The sequence below is a fragment of the Podarcis bocagei genome (genome assembly GCF_964188305.1).
Source record: "Podarcis bocagei genome assembly, chromosome: 2".
Lineage (NCBI taxonomy): Eukaryota > Metazoa > Chordata > Lepidosauria > Squamata > Lacertidae > Podarcis > Podarcis bocagei.
In genome coordinates, this window is record NC_138126.1 from 64,358,403 (window position 1) to 64,380,616 (window position 22,214).

At 43.4% G+C, this 22,214-nt stretch overlaps 1 protein-coding gene across 1 annotated transcript in view; it reads left to right on the forward strand.

The window, feature by feature from the left end:
• The first annotated feature begins 1,514 nt into the window (after window positions 1-1,514).
• Window positions 1,515-22,214, forward strand: part of LOC308582101 (serine protease inhibitor Kazal-type 5-like) — a 31,759-nt gene continuing 11,059 nt past the window's right edge. The window contains exons 1-8 of the mRNA XM_081184958.1: window positions 1,515-1,660; window positions 7,416-7,441; window positions 8,954-9,084; window positions 10,256-10,304; window positions 13,591-13,721; window positions 13,810-13,870; window positions 15,819-15,955; window positions 16,840-16,966. Coding sequence (XP_081041084.1) covers window positions 1,609-1,660; window positions 7,416-7,441; window positions 8,954-9,084; window positions 10,256-10,304; window positions 13,591-13,721; window positions 13,810-13,870; window positions 15,819-15,955; window positions 16,840-16,966 — 714 coding nt within the window. The 5' untranslated portion in view covers window positions 1,515-1,608. The remainder of the gene's footprint in view (window positions 1,661-7,415; window positions 7,442-8,953; window positions 9,085-10,255; window positions 10,305-13,590; window positions 13,722-13,809; window positions 13,871-15,818; window positions 15,956-16,839; window positions 16,967-22,214) is intronic.

Genomic DNA, 22,214 nt, shown 5'->3' on the forward strand with positions numbered 1-22,214 from the left:
TCCAGAGACACAAAAATCATTTTGGTATTATTTATATCTGAAGTATTTGTGGTCTTAGCCTTATTCCAAATGAACACTGGACATTGTAATACGAGCTGGTGTGCATCTTTTTCCTATGTCAGTTTGAGCTTCCACTGGATATGTTTCACGATACAGCTGGTGTAGACTAAACTTTGAAACTCACTGGAACAGCAGTTTCTGAATATATTTCCATGCCAATGTTCTTCCACAATGGTATAAAGTATTGTACATTTCAACATAACAGCCCAAATTCTCATTTTTCAGTTTGTTAGTCGCAAGCTTGGACAGCAAAAGAAATGAAAATTGCACAGTGAGCCTCACCAGTTGTGCACTTAGCTGGTATTTCAAAACAGTGGTGATAGCTGTCAGTGTAGGAACCTGGAAGATAAGCAGATGTCATCCAGAAAAACATTTGATCATATTTATCTGTTTTTCAAATGGGAATAATACTTGGAGAGATCCGATATAGATTAGTTAGAACTTGGAAACCAGGAAGCCTTAAGTGCTATTATTATTGCTGTCATCATCCAAAGGCACTTAGACCAAACCTTGAGACATTCATCTGTCACTATTGTTCTCCTGATTCACATTTTCCCCAAACAAAATCAGCCATTCAGGAATCCTGCAAACAGCAGGCTAACTGAAGGGTGTATTGGTAGCTGGGATGAGACTAGCACTGCAATCCTGTCCTCGAGTTATGCCAGCTGGATGAAGATAGGCTTGCTCACTACTAAATCTATTGTACTGGTGGAACAAAAGGTTACAGCTGTATAATAGATTCTGTTCTGTTCCACCAATAATAGGTTATGCCAGAGTAGAGAGACTATTGTGCTGGCAATAGTCCTTTTTTAGCCTACCTGAAGATGCTGAGAATTGGAACCTGGGAATTTTGTATGCAAAGCATGTAGCTGAACTCTGTGCAGAAGCAATTTGTAAAGTCTGAAAAATACTGTCATGCTACTAGACTCACTATTGTTATATTTGAGAGCTCCCAGCTAGGAATGTAATTCCTTATTAGCAACATTATTAGCTTGGAGTTGTAGCCAACTAAATTCTGCTCAGACTCGCTGAAACTAAGGGCCCCAAGTTAGTCATTTCTACCAACTTAAATGGGTCTACTAGCATTGAATGCAGCCCACAAACTCCAGCAATGCTGAGCTATTCAGATATTGCATCTGGGTGGCTCTGTTTGCTGGTAGTAGAAGTATTTTTATACTGCCCTTCAGATACAGTCTCAGGAAGGTCTTTGATTTTAGCATACCTCTTGGATGCAGCATCCTACAGCCAGGATGCTCTGCTGCTGATGAAAAATGAGCTGACCGATTGGTAAATGTCTCATTTTAACAAAATCCAGGGTGTGGCTCCCAGCCAGTCCCATCCTGATGAAAGTTATGTTGAAGGAATCATTAGAATTCAAACCAGACTGGTTTTCATGGCTAATGATGGCTGTTCTGAAGGTTATGTCACAAGGAAGGCGGAGAAACCTGTCTCCTATATGTACATATGCAATCAGAGCTTCATCTGTGTGGCTTCTTGTGAGCAATGAGCTAAGAGAATCAAAACACGTTTACCACCATTATCCTTACCATGAAGGTAGCAGGGGTCTTTGTGGCCCTGGCACTTTTCAGCCACTTTGAAGGTAAGCTACATTTGTTATAACCAGTGTCTGTGGCGGGGGATGTCATATTTGCCTAAGGAGTGGGCACTATGTAGTCCTTTAAAACTAATGATAACTAAGACATTACCTAATAAGAGAACTAGCTTATTTGAAGAGAAAACTGAGGAAAGCCAAGGACTAGGAAATACCAAACACTTTTATTTCATTCATGATAATATCAATGTTTAAAAGATGATTTATGGAACTGGTGGTGGGCATACCTTTGTTGTTGTCAAATACCTTGAAGGTTTGCAAGTGAAGAAGGTAGAGAGCTTCCTTGTTTTGGCAAAAGCAATATCTATTTTCACCTATTTTGCCTTTTGGGTGGACAGTTCAAATGGACTGACTGATGAAATGACATTCTTTTGTCAAAACGTGGTTGAGTGTTTGTATCCATGCATAGGGCAGACTTGGAATTCTTCAACTCATTCAACAGAGTTGACATTAAACAGGAATGAAGATAAAGATAGGGTGATTCTGGAGAGAGAGAGAGAGAGAGAGAGAGAGAGAGAGAGAGAGAGCGCAAATATGGACCAACCAATCAGGGCTCAGTATGGCTGTTATTGTATGTATATATAAATAGAATTCTGTATTCATTGTCATAAAATCTAGAGAATCCTGCCATCTGCAAGTAGTTGAACTTAATGTGTCTGGAATTTTCCCCCTTGCTCTTTGAGTTGTTTATCCCAATGTCTATCAGTGCCTCTTGGGCAAGTTATTATCAGCTGGTTGATTTGCCAGAGGAATTGCAGAAGCAGTGGCTATAAGTGGCAGGATGTAACAATGGACAGCACTGGACAAGTCAGGTAGACTGATAGTGATCCAGTCTGAAGGACCTGTCACTTCCAGTGACATGCAGATTGGACATTCTGTGCTAGTTTTCAGTACAACTTGATTTGCTTTCAGTTCTCATTGGCATCAGGGGGTGTCTGCTGTCTGTGGCCTGTGGAGTCTCCTTATCTAGCAGACTTGTGGTGTGGAGGGGGGCAGCAAATTTCTCAGTGCAACCATTGCATCTTAACCGCTACAGCTTCCCAGGTGGTCCCAAAACTGTGGTAAGTGGCAAGATGTGCCCATCACAAAGTGACTTCAGAAGGAAGATGTCTTGACATTATTAACTGGACCAGCATAGGTCACCTCTGCTCCATGGACCAAAGTGGAAACAAGCAGTGGCACCAAAGATTGCTTACTGAGCTGGGGTGTTAAAGAGAGATGGCAATCTTCAGATCTGTGGCTTAGTTAGGGCAGGGATGAGGAACCTCTAGCCCTCCAGATGTGGGTAGACTTCAACTCCCACCATCCCTTATTATTAGCCACACTGGCAGGAAGGCCACAAACTCCCCACCCCTGAGTTAGGGTAATAATATTTCATATAGAGAGCTCCCTGCTTTATATTGACTTGTTGCTGTTGGCATCTGTCTGTCTTGATGGACAATGGAGAGCACCTTTGGGGCTGAAGTCAAACTGCTTCATTAGCAGCACCGAAGTGAACGTACAGGGTGCAAACCTGGGCAGTGTGTATAGAGGTCCTGGGCTGCCCAGATGACAAGTCCCCCCTCTTGGCCTCACTGATGTGTTTCAAAGGAAAGCAGAGTAATATGTTTGGCACCAGCTGCAGGAATTGCCAGAAGGAGGCATACAAGGCCCCATCAAACTGTCTTATGGACTCTACTTTGGATTTGTGTAGGGTTTATGCCTTAGCCTTTTCTTCTTCTGAAGATATCCCACAAGGCAGCAGAAGTTTAGGATCAGAGTTTTCTTCTTCTAGATGGGCTACTTTCCCAGGTTGACAAGCCCCACCTGCCCCTCACTTCCCTCTACATCACATGCAGAAACCGCCTTCTTGACCATTAGACCCTCTATTGGTCTTGTCCACTCAATCCACTGCAGTCTGTCTTTTCATGTAGAGGAAGTCCCTAATTCACTGAGGGTTTGAGACTCAGCAGCTACCCTCACCTGGTTTAGTCAGCCAGTTGAAGCCATTCCTGGGGTGTGGCTTCTGTCGCATGCTGACAGCTTCTAGGAACCACAGTGGAGAGCTAAGTGCAGGGTGGGGACCAAAGGTGGACTAACTATCCCAGAAGGAGCATGATGTGTCCCCCACCAGATGCAATACCCCTCCCCAAACACCCCATATATTGACTAGGCTGCTTTATATGAAATACTAGAATAAAACAGTATAAGTTCCATTAAAAAGAAATGTAAAAGGGGAGAAAGGAAGAAAAAGAAACAAAAAAAGAGGCTGTACGACATGCTGTTCTAAATATCTAAATCAGTTTAGTTAAGGACAGTATTCTAGGCTTGGATTTGGGTTGTAAGATGTTTCTGACAAATGTTACATTAACTAATCCTTGTTAAGAACTTCATATAGCTCAGTCCCAACATTTTGAGAACCACACAGAAATATCGGCTCTGGATCCATTCCAGTCAGGCTTCTGCGCTGGTCATGGGACCGAGATGGCTCTGGTTGCCCTAACAGATGATCTTCGTAGACAGCTGGATCGAGGCGGGTCGGGGCTGCTGATTCTTCTAGATCTGTCAGCAGCTTTTGACATGGTCGATCACGAACTTCTGGACCACCGCCTTGCCGACGTGGGGATTCAGGGCACAGTCCTTCAATGGCTGCGCTCGTTTCTCTCTGGTCGGGGACAGAGGGTGGCGCTTGGGGGGGGGATTGTCATCACGCCACTCCTTGGTGTGTGGAGTACCTCAGGGTGCGATGCTCTCCCCGATGCTTTTCAACATCTTTATGCGCCCCCTCGCCCAGCTTGTTTGGAGTTTTGGGCTGGGTTGCCATCAGTATGCCGATGACACCCAACTCTATCTGTTGATGGATGGCCATCCTGACTCAGCCCCAGACACACTGACCAGATGTTTGGAAGCTGTGGCTGGATGGTTACGTGGGAGCCGGTTGAAGCTAAATCCTTCAAAGACAGAGGTCCTGTGGCTGGGACGGGGCGATATGGGATTGGGGGGCAACTCCCATCTCTTGCGGGGGCGCAATTAGTGCCAGCACCATCCGTTAAGAGTTTGGCTGTAATCTTCGACACCTCCCTTTCCATGGAGGTGCAGATTGCAGCTATAACAAAGGCGGCATTTTTCCATCTCCGCCAAGCTAAGCAGTTGGCTCCTTACCTCTCTCGCCCTGACCTAGCCACTGTGATCCACGCGACGGTCACCTCCAGACTGGATTATTGTAACTCGCTCTACGTGGGGCTGCCCTTGAGACTGACGCAGAAACTCCAGTGGGTGCAGAATGCTGCAGCGAGACTCCTTACGAGGTCTTCGCTGCGAGATCACATTCACCCGGTGCTATACCAGCTGCACTGGCTCCCGGTGGAGTACAGGATCAGGTTTAAGGTGCTGGTTTTAACCTTTAAAGCCCTATACGGCCTAGGACCCTCATACCTACGGGACCGCCTCTCCTGGTATGCCCCACAGAGAAACTTACGGTCTTCAAATAAAAACATCTTGAAGGTCCCAGGCCACAGAGAAGTTAGGCTGGCCTCAACTAGAGCCAGGGCTTTTTCGGCTGTGGCTCCGATCTGGTGGAACACTCTGTCACAAGAGACCAGGGCCCTGCGGGACTTGACATCTTTCCGCAGGGCCTGCAAGACAGAGCTGTTCCACCAGGCCTTTGGCCAGGGCACAGCCTGACTCCCTCCCTCGGCAATCTTTGCAGAGCTCTGGCCCAATGGTTGCCAGTGGCTTGAATTAATTAATTTTATAATGAATAATTTTAGAATGTTGTTTATGCTGTACTTTTGTACTGTTTTATTGTTGTTAGCCGCCCTGAGCCCGGCTTCGGCTGGGGAGGGCGGGATATAAATAAAATTTATTTTATTATTATTATTATTATTATTATTATTATTATTATTATTATTATGAATCAAGGAATTTGCAGTTAGTAGTATTATATAATTAGCTAGTGGGCAACCAGCCCAATGCACAATCTCATTAAATAAAAGTGCTTACATTTAGCACAGTTCCCATTAAAAGCCATGCTCAGGACTGTGTTTCCATAGGTGCACCATCATCATCACTTGCAGAAAGAGGAGAGACCTATATGATCATGATGTGCACAAAGTGTCACTACAAGTGACAATAAGTAACTCAGGCAAGCATGGGCCTCAAAATTATAGAAAGCAGTGAAGGAATGGGTTTCTGTGTAGTAAGTTTTAAAACTGTTTCAACCCCCCCCCCCCCTTTTGTTCTTTCAAAAGAGAGCACTTTTAAATGCGTAAAACTTGAACTGTTCAGCAAAACCATAATAAGGACACAACTGCATAAACAGTTCTCTCCCTTATCAGTTTGACAGCAAGACTGGCCTTGACTTTACCAGTAGAACAGACACAGACATATCTTATGTCCTGGCCACAAATGACGCAGAGACCCAAGTCTGCGACTAACGCCAGAGCATGTTCTCGGAAGTAGTGACCTCTTGCTTCAAGATAGGAGTAGGAACAGGAATATCCTTTTATGGTCAGGAGTGCAGGAAGGAAGATCCTTTTATGGTTGAGAGTACCAGTGCAGGAACATATGTGATGTCAACCTGCGTACGTAGGCCGACGTGGTTGGGCTCCTAGGGGAGGAGTGAGAGGGTGCCTGGAGGATATATAAACTGCACGAAACCTGTAATTTCTTCGGACTTGCTAGGGACTAATCACGCAAGTGCCTTCTGCTATCCGGAGAGCAGAATAAACTCTTTCTTTGAACCAACTCGGTGTCATTTTGACTTCCTTCCTCCTGTCCCGGAGCAACGCAGACCCAATCGGTAAACTCCAATAAGGCTACAGCAGGACTGCAAGTCCAAACCATATTTATTGAGAAATAAGTCCCTCTGATTTCAGTAAGGTTTATTTCTAATACTTAGGATTACAGGGTAATTCAGTGTAAATAATTTTCACATCAACCCAGCAAGTGTGTTTTGTGCAAGCAGCTGGTCTGAGTTTGCATTATGAGGCTCACCTGACCCCCTTTGAAGTCCACTGGTACATCTGGTGTGGATGGCTATGCAGATCTCTATCAAGGACCACTAACCTTATGCAAGAAAGCAGAAGGCTATATGGATCAAGGAAATTCAGATTAACTGAAACATCTCCTTTTTAAAAAGTAATTTTTATTAAAGATTTTATTGGTTTACAAAAGTACATGCATTTGAAACGCTGAAACAAAGAAAATCATCAAACCATTAATTCTAGCATACAACATCTCCATGATTGGTATTATTAATTGTATTATAATTTGGTATTGTTATAATGAGGCTATTATTGGATTGCTGTAACTGAAAACTAATAAAAATTACTATCAAAAGTATGTGCATTGTCTCTTTTTCAGGTTGTAAAGTCTTTTCTATAGATCAGTTACATTTGTTACGAGATGTTAGTGTTGAGTACAGTATAAGGTAGGGGAAAGAGAGTGGGGGAGAGTGCGGTGGTGAAATTTATATATTTTTTTATAGTGGACATGTGGGGTTTTGTGTCAGCGTCAACTGGATACAGTAGGTTCTCTTTCTATTCACTTGTTACATTTCCTTTGTAGTGAGAGGGATTGGGGGACAGGGTGTAGTTGGTTGTCTGTGGTTGTCTGTAGTGGGGTTTGTTTGCATTTGTGAGTGGGGAGGGTTTGTTGGGTCACCTAACTGTAACCACCTCTTTGATTGAGTCGTTGTCTTTTTAAAACTTGAATTTGTACAATGACAATGCAAGAATTTACAATCTGTGTATTTTTGTTGCAGGTGTTGCCAGTCAAATGAGATACCAGGTTAGTTCAGACTTTTCTCTTATTTTTCCTAAATCAGGCCGTGTACACACCATACATTTAAAACACCCCACCAAGAATTCTGGGAACTGTAGTTTGTTAAAGGTGCTGAGAATTCACTTGCATTTGGTAATGATTTTTCACGTGTTATTTGTGAAATGAATAACATTGCTGGAGTTTAACTGTTGCAGTTCAGCCAACATCTCTGTTGCCCAATATTTCCAAAAGGCTTGCAACCTAGGACAGGATTTCCCCCCCCCCCAAAAAAAAAGAAGAAGGCAAAAATGCACCTGGAAACTACATAATAGCCTGGTTAATACTACCTCCTGGCAACCCATCTTCCCCATTGCCCAGTCATTGTGATCATGCTTTCTAATCACTGGAGATCCTTTTGGGATTCTCTGGCTAGATTGCATTAAGAAATCCTGGTGGATTCTTAGTGCTACTCCCCAGTCTCTGACCAATATTAGTAGGTTGGAGGGTGAATCAATGCTCTATGGGGCCTCCCTGCTCTAACCAACATGTAATAGTGGCAGAACTATCCAACATGGTGGCACATGTTTTTTAAGGAGCATATGGCTTGGTAGAAGGGCATACACTTCGCGTGAAGAAGGTCCCAGGTTCCTTCCTGGCATATTCAGGTATGGTTGAGAAAGACTGAAACCCTGGAGAGCTGTTGCCAGTCATTGTCAACAACGAGCAGCAGTAGACAGTGTGGTGGGGCTATGCCATCCACTTGAACTCTATTCAGCTGAGTTGCAGAAGGGAAGAATGTGCTGGTGGTGGTGTGGTGTAAATGCGCTGATATAGCACCAGATTGCTTCTGTTGGTGTGTTTGCAGTGCACCAGTCCCACCATTGCCATACCCAACTCCACCACAACCTTGACTGCTGGTGAAGAATAACCAATGTGATGTGCTGTTGGACTACATCTCCAATGATCTTTGACCATTGGGCATGTGGGCTGGGGATGAAGGGAGTTGGAGTCTAACCACATTTGGAGGGTATCACTTTGGCTTGTTCTGGTGTAAACGGTACTGAGCTAGGTGGACCAATGGTCCAGCCTGGTCTAAGGTGGCTTCCAGTGTTACACTAGCATTAAACACAAGGCTTACAGAATCCCTGCCTCAGCTACCTATGACCATCATATTGAAATGCCCAGGTAACAGAGGGCTCCATCTATCTGCAAGTTCACCTTCACTCATTTTAATGAGATTGCAGTTCTGAACCTCTTGGTGGATTGTGTCCAGAGTTTGACTATCATCTGAGCTCCATTTTTGTTACCACTCCCCTCCAGAAATGTCTAAAATTTGAGTGGGATTTTCCATTCAAATGAAACAAACATTGAAACTCAGTGACAGAGCAAGCGAAAGCGAAAACTAGAAGAGGGTTACATTCCCCACCTTCATAGTACTCACTTCCATTCCATATAAACATACAGAACTGAAGCAATTTAAGGATTGCAGAAGCAGAAAAAGGCAAGCAAGCCTCATTAAGCGTTCCTTTATCCCTTTAGGAGGGCATGTGCCGTGAATTCCAACCATTTTTAGAGGATGGGAATTTATACTGCAACAGAGATATAGACCCTGTTTTCGGTCCTGATGGCAGGAGACATATGAACAAGTGTGTCATGTGCCGTGAAGTCTTGTGAGTATTAGAAACAACCACTTGTTTCAGAGATGCTAATGCCATGATGAGAGCTGTTATACTGGTTGTTTCCCCTATGTCTTCTCCTCCTACAGACAATTTCCTAGTTCCATCTCTATGGCAGAAACCCCTTGGCTGAGGCAAACACTGCAACTTATAACCCCCAGAACAGAGAGGTCAGTTTCATGCCCTGCTGTTTCCCCAGGCCATCAAGATCAACACCAAAAGTGGATCCAAAAATCAAGGCCATCAAGGCAGCAGGGAAGATCTAGCACACATTAGAAATCACACAGGGCTTTAGTTTCAATGCATGCAATTCTCTTTCCATGAAAGAGAAGCTATTCGGATTTAGTGAGCAGGAGTCTGCATCAATATTAAGATGAGACCTGTGCTCATTCCCTAAGATTCATTTCAGATTCGGAAGGTGCTCAGGGATGAGTGGTTTAATCAGTCTCCATGAATATGATTCTCAGCAATACAAATGGGTTCTGAAATATCCTTTTCATACCAGTGGTTTGTGTAAATGGCCATCTAGGCAATATTTCATAGAAGGTTGGCAACACTTCAGTACCATCAAGTTGTATCCAATGCTGCCCATGTACATGTAGAACAGACTTCCTCTTTGTACAATGGGACTTCCTTGCCTCCTGTGCACCCACAAAATCTGCTTGGGAGGACTGAGAAATACTCTGGGGCAAAATTTGGAAGTGTATGGGGGAACTGCAAAGAGAAGGAGAGGAAAATGAAGTCCTGGTACATGAGAGGAAATCTACTGGTGCAACAATGGTTTCTGTCCATTGAAATGAGTAGGACAAATTAGTTATATGAGTAAGACTGATTGATTTTTAATGGGATTTCTATGAATTGGGGCTAGAAATGATTGAAGGCACTTGTTATCAGATCCTATTTAACTACATCATGGAAGACTCAATAGAGAAAAGTCCTTAGATTAGAGATTCTAAGCAAATAACTTTCCTTACCTACTTTGCGTCTTGATTTCTTCTGTTCTCTTTTATGTGAGCAGTTCTCTTGCATTCCAAGAACCTCTTGTGTGAAAAAAGATTGCGGGGTTTGTATTGAACTTTATATCACCCTACACTAAAGTGTTGAACCATTTACATTTTCCATTCATAATTTCTTCTCTGTTTTTGTTTATTATCTTCATTAATAGGAGAAGGAGAGCAATTGCTGGTTGGCCCAAAAATCCTTCTTCAGCAAAGGTGAGGAGAAATTTTAAAGCTATCCAATGGCATCTAATAGCGTTGATTCCATTAGTGTTACAAGGAGGAAAACAATTTTAGATTATTTCAGGAGTTTGAAGGAGATGGAGAATAACTGAAAATTGCTCCTCTTCTTATGTGGCTTTGCCATCACCTGAGCAACGTTGTTGGCTACAACCTACAGTTCTTGCTAACAGTGCTATCCTGTGCAAACTTCCCTGGGAGTAAGTCCCATTGGGGCTAATGGATCATATTTTCATGCTCAGGCACAGAGAGCCCGCCACCTGGTGCCTCACACCATGTATAAAGATACACAGACCTACATTCATGGATCCAAAAAAGGAAAAAGGGGGGGGGGGAGGCCACAACTTTATTGATTACAGATGTAGGTGATTTGTCTCAGGCTCTGGGTGATTTCCCACTTGGTCAGCCTGTCTGCTTCCTGCTTCCTAGGGCATCCATTCCAGGAAAAGATTGCCCTATGGTTTCCATCAAATAGAAGCAGCCCATGGAAATTGCCTGGGGAGTGCTATGGTCCTCAGCCCCCCCCATCTGGATTTATGGACAGAAACACCTCTCCAAGGATTCCTTTAATGGGATACCCCAATTCCTGGAAGGGGAAGTTAAAGCTATATACTCCCCTTATGAGTAATTGCTATGAATCTGACCTAATGCTTTAACCACTAAAGTTGTGATGATTGCTGTGAGGCAAAAACCGCAAGACCAGCCAATTTGTCTGGATATAAAATTTCTTCCTGCCCCAAATACAGCAACCAAAAAATTACATAGCAAAGTGATTAACAAGGGTGGGAGACCAAAAGGGTGACTGTAGTGCCAAGGGAGAAGGCGGGCCCCTTTTTATCCTGAAGAAGAGGACCCAAGTGGAAACCAGCACAAAGTTTCCACCTGACTCTGCTCCCCCCTGCTGCCACCTCCTAAAGCCCATTCATGATTGGCCAGTTATTGTGGGTGGGTAAATTTGGATTTCCCCATGGCAGAAAGGTGAGAGGAATTTCTGAGTAGACATGTGCAGGATTGCATGGGAGGCATGAAAAATGGTATACCTGAAATATGATGATATTATGTGTTTAAGCCCTGCATTTGACCCAGTGGCTTAGCAATTGGTTTTTGCTTTTGTGCTGGAAGATATCAGACTTCATTGTCACTTGGATTGTAGCCCAATCTAATTTTACTAAATGAGATTAGAGTTACAATGCTGATACTATATGTAATTATAGTGAACACACTTCTGGAACAGAAATTGCACAAGTGGAGACCTGCTACATTTCATGGAAATTCGGGATGGTGTCCTCCTCCACAGCACATTGCTGGTTCACTAGAAATATGGTTCAGGAAGAGTTGATTTTCATCATACACCCTCTGGCTGCTTCTTATATGTACAAATATGCTTCATTACACCAACAGTAGCAGTTTCCATTCTCCTTATGTTTTATCCTTACAACAACCTGGTAGGTTGGCCTAAGAGATTGTGACGGGTCAAAGTCATCCGGTAAAGTTAACCACTCACCAGGAATTTCAACCCAAGCATCCCTGGTCCTAGCTTAACCAAAGTGTGAGGAACTTGGGGATGGGGCCCTCCAGAAGTTGCTGGACTACAACTCCCACAATCATTTAGCCATGATGGCTAGGACTGGTGGGAAATTGAGTCCAACAATATCTAGAAGGCCACAGGCTCACCAGCCCTGCTTTAATCATTGTACCACTCTGATTCTCCAAACCTGTTCCTGCCTGTGAGTATTAATAGCAATCCTAGTTTCTGGTTTGGCTCCAGACTTGGAGGGCAGATAGAACAGATAGAACAGTGCCCCCCCCCCAAAAAAACCATGTTATCAGGTATGGCTTAAAAGAAGTAAGGCTCATTACTTATCTAAAGAAGGTCTTCATGAGACCATTGAGTCCAGGGTCTAAAATTATCCAAGTTCACCCACTGCAGGGTCTCATTGAAAACCACAATTGAACCGTTACTAGTACTATGTGTTTTGGTTTCTGACAGGCCCAAGTTAGTGTGCCATGTTGAGTTTGTATCTTTTCGTTCTTGTGTTTCCGAGACTGAAATAGTAAACTTTCCAGGGCGGGTCCTGGGCTGCCTTCCCTGTTTGGAACATTCCAAGCACGTTGTTGGCACTCAATTACTGCTTAATGGGGTAATAACACCCAAGAGCGCTCCAGCTAGGGCAAGGTGTGGGACCAGGCATAAGCAAGCCTTAATTGCACCTTGTTTATCTTGGCCAATCCATTTCTTGCACACCTCTTTCTCTAGGCAGCAAATCTTGTCATTGACAGGCTTTTCTTTCCCAAATGATATCTTTGTTTCTTGTTTCTTGGTCAAATTGCTTGGCTTAATTCGTCATCATAATGCTTGCTTCTGTGTGACTTACACTTGTGCAGGTTAGACTTCATAAGGTTGTGTCTAGCATTCCAGCTGAGAGGGAAGGGTTCAGAGGGAGAAGCTGCTAAGAGAAAGGGTGGGAGAAAGGTAAAGCGCAAACTCTGCTGCTTTTCCCATTAAGTTTGTTCCCTCCCAGGAGCAGAGGAAAAGACGAACACAAGCTGGCAGCGTGGCAAGCAGTTCTGCTGTTAGTGTGTCCACTATATTTTTGAAATCTAATGTGTCTAACATATTTTTAGAATCTTGCTTAATATAAAGTCCAAAATAGACATTACACATCTACAAAGAAAACAGAATCTCAAGTGCTAGACATAATGTATTGGCTATTAAGCACATTTGCTGTATTGATTTATTTACATGGGAAAGAATTCTGGGTGCACAATTCCCCACTGAAACCAATGCTACCATTTGGTTGGTTTTGTGGCACCTTTAAAGACTAACACATTTATGACAAACACAAGCTTTCATGGACTGTAGTCCACTTCATCAGATGCATCTGATAAAAGAAACATCTGATAAAGTAGAATGTAGTCTGCAAAAGCTCATAACATCATAAATTTGTTAGTCTTTAAGGTGCTACAAAACTGCTGTATTTGCTGCAGCAGATGAACACAGCTACACCTCTGGAAACTTTCAGGTTTGTGCTCATTCTCTTAATTACTTCCAGTGAAGATTACTTCCAGGGTGCTTCATTCCTCATAAAAGACTTATTCCATTGGGTTTGGTTCAGTTAAAAGTGATTGAACATTCTGCTGATCACATGATTTTCTAAGGGACCTTAAACGCTGGATATGGGCATCCTGTTGATGACTCATGATGAACTTTATCTTCAGCGAGACTTCAAGGAGGAAAATTGATCTTCTTCTTCCACTGTAGGATAACGACTGCAGTGAATATTGGCCTTATTTCAGAGATGGGTCATTTTCCTGCACCAGAGAGAATAATCCAGTTCGCGATGCTTCTGGCAAGCAGCATAGCAATAAATGCATAATGTGTCTACAGAAGTTGTGAGTATGCCGTAATATATTTGCTTTTTAATTATATAGGGCCTCTCTGTCTGCAACAAAGTAAAACTTTATCCATTGTTTCTTGCAGCAAAAATGGAGGTACGATGAATTCTGTTGGAAAGGACCAACCACAAAATGGAAAAAATGAGGTGAAACAAAGCTTTATCCAAATTTTTATCTGGCCATTTACATTCTGCATTTCCTGCCCATGGTGACCAAGAATGAGAAGAATCAGTTTTACTCCAAACAGGTTCCAACTCTGTTCATCCAAGGTTTTGTTGCACCCTGCACATACATGCACAGTTTAGCCTCTTGTTCCATATGCAAAAGTCATGTGTGTGGTAGAGTACCGCATTATGCACAGAATTAGGAAGTTCTCCCTTATGTTCCACAGGTACCTCTTATGCAGCACATTGTTAATTATGGAACTCACTGCCGCAGAAGGCAACAATGGCCACCAACTTGGATGGCTTTAAAAGAGGATTAGACAAATACAAGGAGGAAAAGGCTTTCAATGGCAACTAGCCGTGATGGCTATGCTGTGATTCCATGATCAGAGGCAGTAATGTTGCTGGAAATCACTTTCTGGGAGAGTGTTCTTGTGTTTGGGTCCTACTTGTGGGTTTCCCACAGGCAACTGATTAGCCACTGTGAGAACAGGATGCTGGAGTAGAGGGGCCATTGGCCTGATCCAGCAGGTTATTGTTATGTTCTTAAATTGACCTGCATTATCTCTGCCCAAATCAGAGAAACTACATTTGCCTGTAATGTCATTTTGAAAAATTGCGCTCAGCATTTCAGTCATTGGATTAGCTTTTAATGATTTCATTCAAAGCTAGAAAGCGGTAGACTTCAAGGTTCTATTTCAGGCCTAGCCAAATTCATATCTGCATTAATGGATTATGTTCATCCCTGGATAACAGTTTTAGTGCATAAAGAGGTTATCTTAATATGCATAATGTTTAAAATACTGTTTCACATTTGAGGGCAATGTCCATTTTCAAGATTATTTTTATCTGTAAGCTGTCTTGAGTCAGGTATAAATGATGATGATCATGATGAAGTTTTATATTGACTATAATGGAATGTGAATTATGCCCATGCTGTAATTAAGCATGTTGGGGAAAGTGAGAGAGAGAACTTTTCAGATCAGCTGCATCCAGATCAATTGCATACTTAGAATCTACCTTTCAATGACTCATAAAGAAGAAATAGTTCAAGGAGACTTTAATGAAAGGTCCTCTACCTATCTAACTGAACAAGCAAACAAAATAGTAAAGAACCTTCCAGATAAAAGTTGGTTATTGCATGAAACTTTTTTTAAAAAAGAAAACCCTTATACTTACCTTCCTTTTAACCTGTTTTGAATTGGCAAAGTCAGTTCATCCTCATAGATTTATTTATTTATGTTTCATTCACTCACTTTACCCTTGTTCCATCATGTGGACCCAGCTAGGAGAGGATACGGGTTGTCGGTGCACATGTTCACATCATTCTTTTGCCTTCATTAAAGCTAAAGAGAATCTATATGAAAAGTTTCTCGCTGGTGAGATGTCTAAGCAAGACCAGTTCATGAAACAGTATTGAGGAATCAAGGGCAGGCCCTTTCTTGCCAGCATTCCAGCCACCTTTGTTGGCTTTATTCACTATTGATTGAAAGCATGTTGCAACTTTTTAGAAGTTTTCATCATGCTCCACAGCAATTGATGCAGGGACCTGAGTATTCTCTGAATTGTTCTGGTGCAGTTGTCTGCCTGTGATCTGGTAAGGTGTTGACAGTATTTTAAGCACATTGTTGGGAAAAGTGGGGGAGATTGCTTTTATCATCCAGATCAATTGCATGCTTTGAATATCCCTGCTAAAGAATGATAATTAGGCCGGCCGTAGAGGGCAACACCCAACAAATGTTTCTAAGACAGAGGCACTCAGGATTCCTCTGACTAACACCTCCGTCAGACACAAGGTAGTAGGTGACATGGTTCACCCTGTCACACCCTGACACCATCTGTGTCTGTGTGATGCATTTGCTGTGAATGAAGATCCTCCAGAGTTTCCAAAAATCAGACCAGCAAAGCAAACCATGTTCTTTCTCTGCAGAGGAATGATGGATGCGATGAATATCGAACAGAGATGGGACCCAACGGAGAACTCACTTGCACCCGTGAGAATGCTCCAGTGCGGGATGCAACTGGCTACACATACAACAACAAGTGTATCATGTGCTCAGAGAAATTGTGAGTGCTCTAACTCAAAGATGAAATGATGTGCTGTCATGAATAGCAAACTTCGGCATGTAGGGTACTCTCCAAAGTTTATGGGCAGTCATTGAACACAAGAAGAAATGCCTTGTGTTTAATGTATAAAGTTTATGTAATGTTAGCTATTTAGGCCAGGGTTTTATCCCCAGGGCCACATTCCCCAGCGGGCAGCTTTCCGGGGGCACATGCCAGTGGTGGGTGCAACAACTGGTGTGACTTTTTCCATAGGCTGCTGACCAGCCATGCAATGTCAGAGGTTTCCACATATACTGTTTTCCATCCAGGCAAGCAAGGGGCATTAGAACAGTCAGCTAAAACCTCTTGAGGAAGATGCACATTTGAAGAAGGTGTATTAGTCCTTCCTCCCTTCATTGAATTTGCATTATAAAAAAATTGGCCAGCCAGCACGACCAATGGTCAGGGATGATGCGTGCCGTAGTCCAGTAGCATATGGAAGGTGACAGGTCCCCCCCCACCCAGGATCTAGGGAGTACCAGGTTGGTATAGGTTGCAGTATACCAGGTGTGGTCAACTTTTGTCCTTCCAGGTGTTGCTGAAGTACAACTCCCATCATTCCTGACCATGCTGGCTGGGACTGCGGGGAGTTGTAGTTCAACAACATCTGGAAGACCAAAGGTTCCACATTTCTGATATATTAAAACAAAGCAGCTGCTCACTTCTTTGTATATGCCTGTGGGTTTGTTCTCTCCTTATGTTTTCATTTTTCTTTTACTGTCCTTGGTTTTCTTTTCTTCTTTCAATGTTCTCCTGAATGTTCAAGTTCTAACAAGTGTTTGAACATAAGAACTCCAGTTTCCAATTCCTGTTACTCACGTTGTTCTGCATTCCATGCCTCTTAGCAAAAAAGAAGTCCGAGAAGGCAGGATCGTTGGAGGAGGAAGAGGAGGAGGCGGTGGTGGTGGTGCTGTGGATACTTATGGGAACAGAATCGTTCAAGGGAATTTCAACCCAGGGAACAGCAACGAGGTGAGGAAAAATGTCGGGCAAGCTGCTACCTGAGCACTACTTTCCTAATCAAGAAAAGGGATGCTTTATCCTGTCTCTGATACTGTGCTGTAATGTTCATCGCCTAGAAAGCAGGATTGGGAAGAGAGATCACATTCTCATAGCAAATCAGAAACATGAACGCAAAACATCCAGGCTGAGCTCGTTCCAAAGGCTTTAACAGCCTGGGATAACATAGTAGAAAGCAACATGCAAATGATTTCTGAACACAAGCCACAGCTTCTGTGTGGTGTGGGAGTTGCCTGATAGGTATTGGTAGATCAGAGCCAGGAAGACAGCAAATCCATGATTGCAACATGTCATGGAGATGGCTCAATCACAGAGAGGCCTCTGATGTTAAAGAAGAATGCCATGAAATGGAGAATGAAGGAAGCTCCAGATTTGTAGGGTACGATCTAGGCTGCAGTGCCAGTCCTGAGAATCCAGCTGGGCCTCAGAGTTAGCTCCTTGGTTTGAACAACTTGTTAGTGGTCTGAGGAGGATACTTCCCCTGAGTGCTACCTTAGATCTAGCCCAGCTTTCAGTAATATTACTTACAAATTAAATAGCCAAACAAGTCAAAATTATCCTTCCTTTAAGGAAAACCATTATTAGAACAATAAAAATATCAATGAAAGGAATAACTATAAACAAAACAAGTAAAAACATCCTACAGAGATAACCACACAAGCAATGGAAACTTGCTTTCACACATGATATGTTGGCATTTAGGTTCTAATGTGCCAAATATGTGGGCCCTAGTCCAGCTTTAGTCACACAAAACTAGTGGCCTTTGTTGGGGATGTACAGCAAGAGATGCTTCTGGACAATTTGGTAATGTATTAGCTGGGCTTCCCATTGTTGGGTCAGGCTAGTGGTCTTCACATTGTTTGCTTACTAATTAATTATACTTCATTTAGTAGACTTTATATAATTCCATGAGACTCCCATTGGTTTCCTAACCAGGCTCTGATCTGGCCCACATCCAATCATGAATGAGTCATTCCCATCCATGGGGTGGGGAGCTTACACATGTTAAACTTATCCCTAATCATGCCCATCAACAATTCATATAGACCAACCAGAGATATGATTAGGGTGGCCATGCATCTTGCTTTAAAGAGGACAACTCTCTATTTGAAATGCTAACAGAGGATAGCCCTCTATTTGAAGGAGTCCTCTGTTTGAAGGGCTGTCTGGTCCAAGCCTGGTTTAAGGACGAAGAACCCTAAGGGAAAGCAGCAGAGACCTTGAAGTTACCACCAACAGTTAGCAGCAGCTCACCTGTTCACAGCCTTCATCACCATGGTGAGATGTATTTTCATTTGAATTTGCATTAGCCAGCCTGTCTAAATTTGCATTCATACATATAAATCAGTACATGCTAATTTTATTCATATCTTTGTCATATTTTGGGGTGATGCATAAGTGGCCACCCCAGAGAGGTGTCTTAAATTGTAAATAAACAGTTCTCATATTTTTAATATAAGGCTTTCATGATTTGACTAACATCAGCAACTGTTTAAGAATGAAAAGAAAAGATGCAATCTCTCCTCATGGTTTTCAATGGGAAGACCATTCATTAACCTAGCTCTGCAGTAAAAAACCAAAAAACAAAACAAAACAAAACTCCTTTGTCTCAGGATAAAACTTTCTATTTTGCAGCCAACAGGTTTTTCCGACATGTTAAGACATGTAAGAAAATCCTTTTGAATTCACTGGGGCTTACTTGTGAATAAACAAGGTTAGGCCTGTGTTGTGAAGCTTGAATGGTGGCCCAGAGATTATAGCTGCGAAGCCCTTCCACATGTTAGGGGAGCCAGTACTGTGTGCTACATTAGTCCTGTTCAGACATTCAAACACCTGTGTAATGAAACATGGAAGAGGAGCCACACTCCATAGGCCCACCTCTGACATTGCATGCACTGAGGAGTGACACATGTATAATGCAGATATCTGCAGAGGAGGGGAGGGGTTTGTGTATTCAGCTTTACATACAGAGACCCCCCTCCTGCAGATGTTCATGCTGCATTCACAGATGCCAGAGGGGTTACCTGGTGTGCATGATGTCAGTGGAAGGGTTTCTCAGCACGTTGCTGTACAAGGGACATCAGAAGACTGGCTGAACATGCAGGCCTGCTTTCTCACTCTTTCTAGGCAGGGACTGATTAAGAAAATTGTTCTTCCATTGCATTATGTGCATTACGTATCACTAGTTTCCACACTCTTTTCTTCTGCTAGCTGCTTTCAATATGGGAGGATTGCCAACAGTTTCGGGGATGGGGCGGGGCTGCAATGCAGTGGCATTGCTTGGAAGGGGCCACAGAGGCAGTTGCCCTGGGAGCAAAATTCTTAGGGGTGCAAAATTTCAACACCCAGTGCTGCCTCAATACAATTGCATGCTTCCATCTCTGGGTTCCATTGAAAACGGGTTCTCCAGGAAGTGACCTCTCCAGAGAATGGAATGACTCTTATCACTGTAGCTGTGATCTCCCAGGTGACACGGATGCCATTAGGCCACTGGTTTTCAACCAGTATGCCGTGTCACCCTGAGATGCCTTGAATGATGGTCAGGAGTGCAGCTGGCAACACTGGCCTCTGTCCCTCTTTCCTCCCCTCCCTTCTCTGATGCCCTCTTGCATCTCTGCCTCCCCAAGGCTTGTGTGGCTGTTTGTTGCAGCAGCCCTGGCTACAAGCTCCACAGGCGAATGATGCTTCTTGGGCTAGCCGGGGGGGGTGCTTCCCAGACCCCTGTGGGGCAGTGTGCGGAGGCACCTCTCTTTGGGGCAGGATGGGCACTTCTGAAACCAGGGGTGACAACCCTGGCTGCCCAGAGGACTCCCAAGTGGAGGGGAGAGGAGAGGAGGCTGAGGGAACACTCTACAAGGGAGGGGGTTCAAAAAGTGGTGAGGGGCCACTGGATGTGTAGGCAAGGGATGACATAGCTGGGCTCCTGAGCCCCACAGGGGTGCTGCAGAAAGAATGTACTTGGTCAAGGGAGCTGTGGGCCCCAAAAGATTGAAAACCTCTGTGTTAGGCAGTTGAATGTGCATGTGTACTCAATCCATTTCGCTTGCTCCCACCCCCTGCTCCATGCTGCCCTGAGCTCTGGCAACCCTCGCTATGCCACTGGTGCAGTGCCAAAATCTCTGATGATGCAGGTTCCAATCAATGCAGTTCCAGCAAGGTGGTTTCAAATACCGTGCCTCCTCTGGTCCAAAGAATCACGCATGGTGCCTCTTTTTGTCTTGCACCAACTGGTTCCAGTTTGACAAAATCTGGTGGTTCATGTTTTAAAGAATACATCATTATTTTGTAACACCCAAATTACAAGACATTCAAGCATAATGACCCCCCCCCCATTTTCAAAGCACCGTGTTGCATCTCATTGTGATCCTCGCCTGTCACTCAGATGTATCAAAATGTAAGAATGTAAGAAGGCATCATTTCCTATTCTGCCCTGTATGGTCACACACAGCATTGCTTCTGTCTCGCTGCAGTTTGTCTGTCACCAAATACTATGGTACAGTGGTGCCCCGCAAGACGAATGCCTCGCAAGATGAAAAACTCGCTAGACGAAAGGGTTTTTCGTTTTTGCGTTGCTTCGCTAGACGAATTTCCCTATGGGCTTGCTTCACAAGACGAAAATGTCTTGTGCTTTTTTTAAAAGCCACTTGAAGAGGCACAGTTGCGACGGACCATGCTTCGCAAGACGAAACACATCACAAGACGAAAAGACTCGCGGAACGAATTCTTTTCGTCTTGCGAGGCACCACTGTATTTGTATCACTGTCCACTGTGGTAAAATTATGCAATTTATGTAAATTACATGGTCATTGCATGATTCCACGCCCTTCATTTTGATATGAAGGAAACACAATGCAAATGGAGGGAAAACCTAATCATTTGTGAACTGAAAGCAACAACATCAGCAAATACTGATAGTATTTCCTGGGTGGATTTCTGTTCATATGTGGATGAGTAAATGAACACCAGCAATTTACATATCTCTTTTCATTTCCAACTGAATTTTCTAATATCTCTACTCAAAGGTCTGCCTCTTTCTCTGACGAGGGCTTGATCCTTTGCCTTCCACAAAGCACATTCCTGAGTACATTGATTGTTCCAGAAACTTCTCGTGGTTCCAGACACTTCTCATAGTTCAGCATTGCTGCATCTTTCCTCAGATTTGTCTGCATCACCCAGGACAGGCAATAAGTGGACTGATATCCTCATCAGTACTTGCTGTAACCTCTGCCTTAGGATTAATACTGTGTTTGATTGTTTTGCTCTCCAGTTCCCATCATTTTATTTAATACTGTAATGCTTGTGGTAATTTCTGTCACTGAGCCTTTCTTTAAAATGCTACCAGAACTGCCAGCTCCAGCTCAGCAAGAGTTTGTGAAAAGAGAAAAGAGTGTGTAAAACCAAAATATGCACACATTCTGGCTATCCCACAATAGTGATCACACTAGAAACAACTGTCATAAAGTTTATTCTCCGCTGCCTCAACGCTGTGAATAGTTCATTATCAAAAAGTGAGGTGCATTCCAGCTCAATAGCATTCTGTGACAAAGTGGGCCTGGTGAGCTGCCTGTCAAGTCGGAGAGCCCTCCTCTTTAATCAAATCTAGAAAGGGATAGTGGGGGGGGGGCGGAGAGAGAAAGCACACCTTCACTGGCAGTTGGGACTTGTCAGCTGGGAGAGAAGATAGCCTGAGAGAATGGGAGGGTGGGGTGGGGTGGGGGGAAGGAGAGGAAGAGGGAGAAGCTAAGCCAGGAGATTCCTTCTAAACCTGTCCTTGTCACACTTGCAATGGATCTAACCCACTTAATGATTCTAATGATGGGAATAAGGTAGTTAGAAATGGTAACAAATCTGTTTCTATTGGACTTGAGTTTAAGTACACCATCTGAGCCCTTGTTTTCCATTAGTTCCATTAGAAAGTGTTGTGCCTTCATATTGCAGAAACTTTTTCTTGTGTCCTTCCCCATGACCTTTGACCTAGCCTATTTTCTTCTGATTTATATGAGTTTAAGGGTGCACGATCACCACTCTCTTGATGGAAAAACTCTTGTGAGTTTAAGCGTCCAAGATCACCACTCTCTTGATGGAAAAGAGTAGATCTCATCTGCACAAACCGTGGTCTCTCTCTCTCTTTTTTGTGGTCTCTCTTTTGTGAACAAGAAAAGAAGTCACCCTCTTATCAAACTTGCTTCTTCTCCATTGA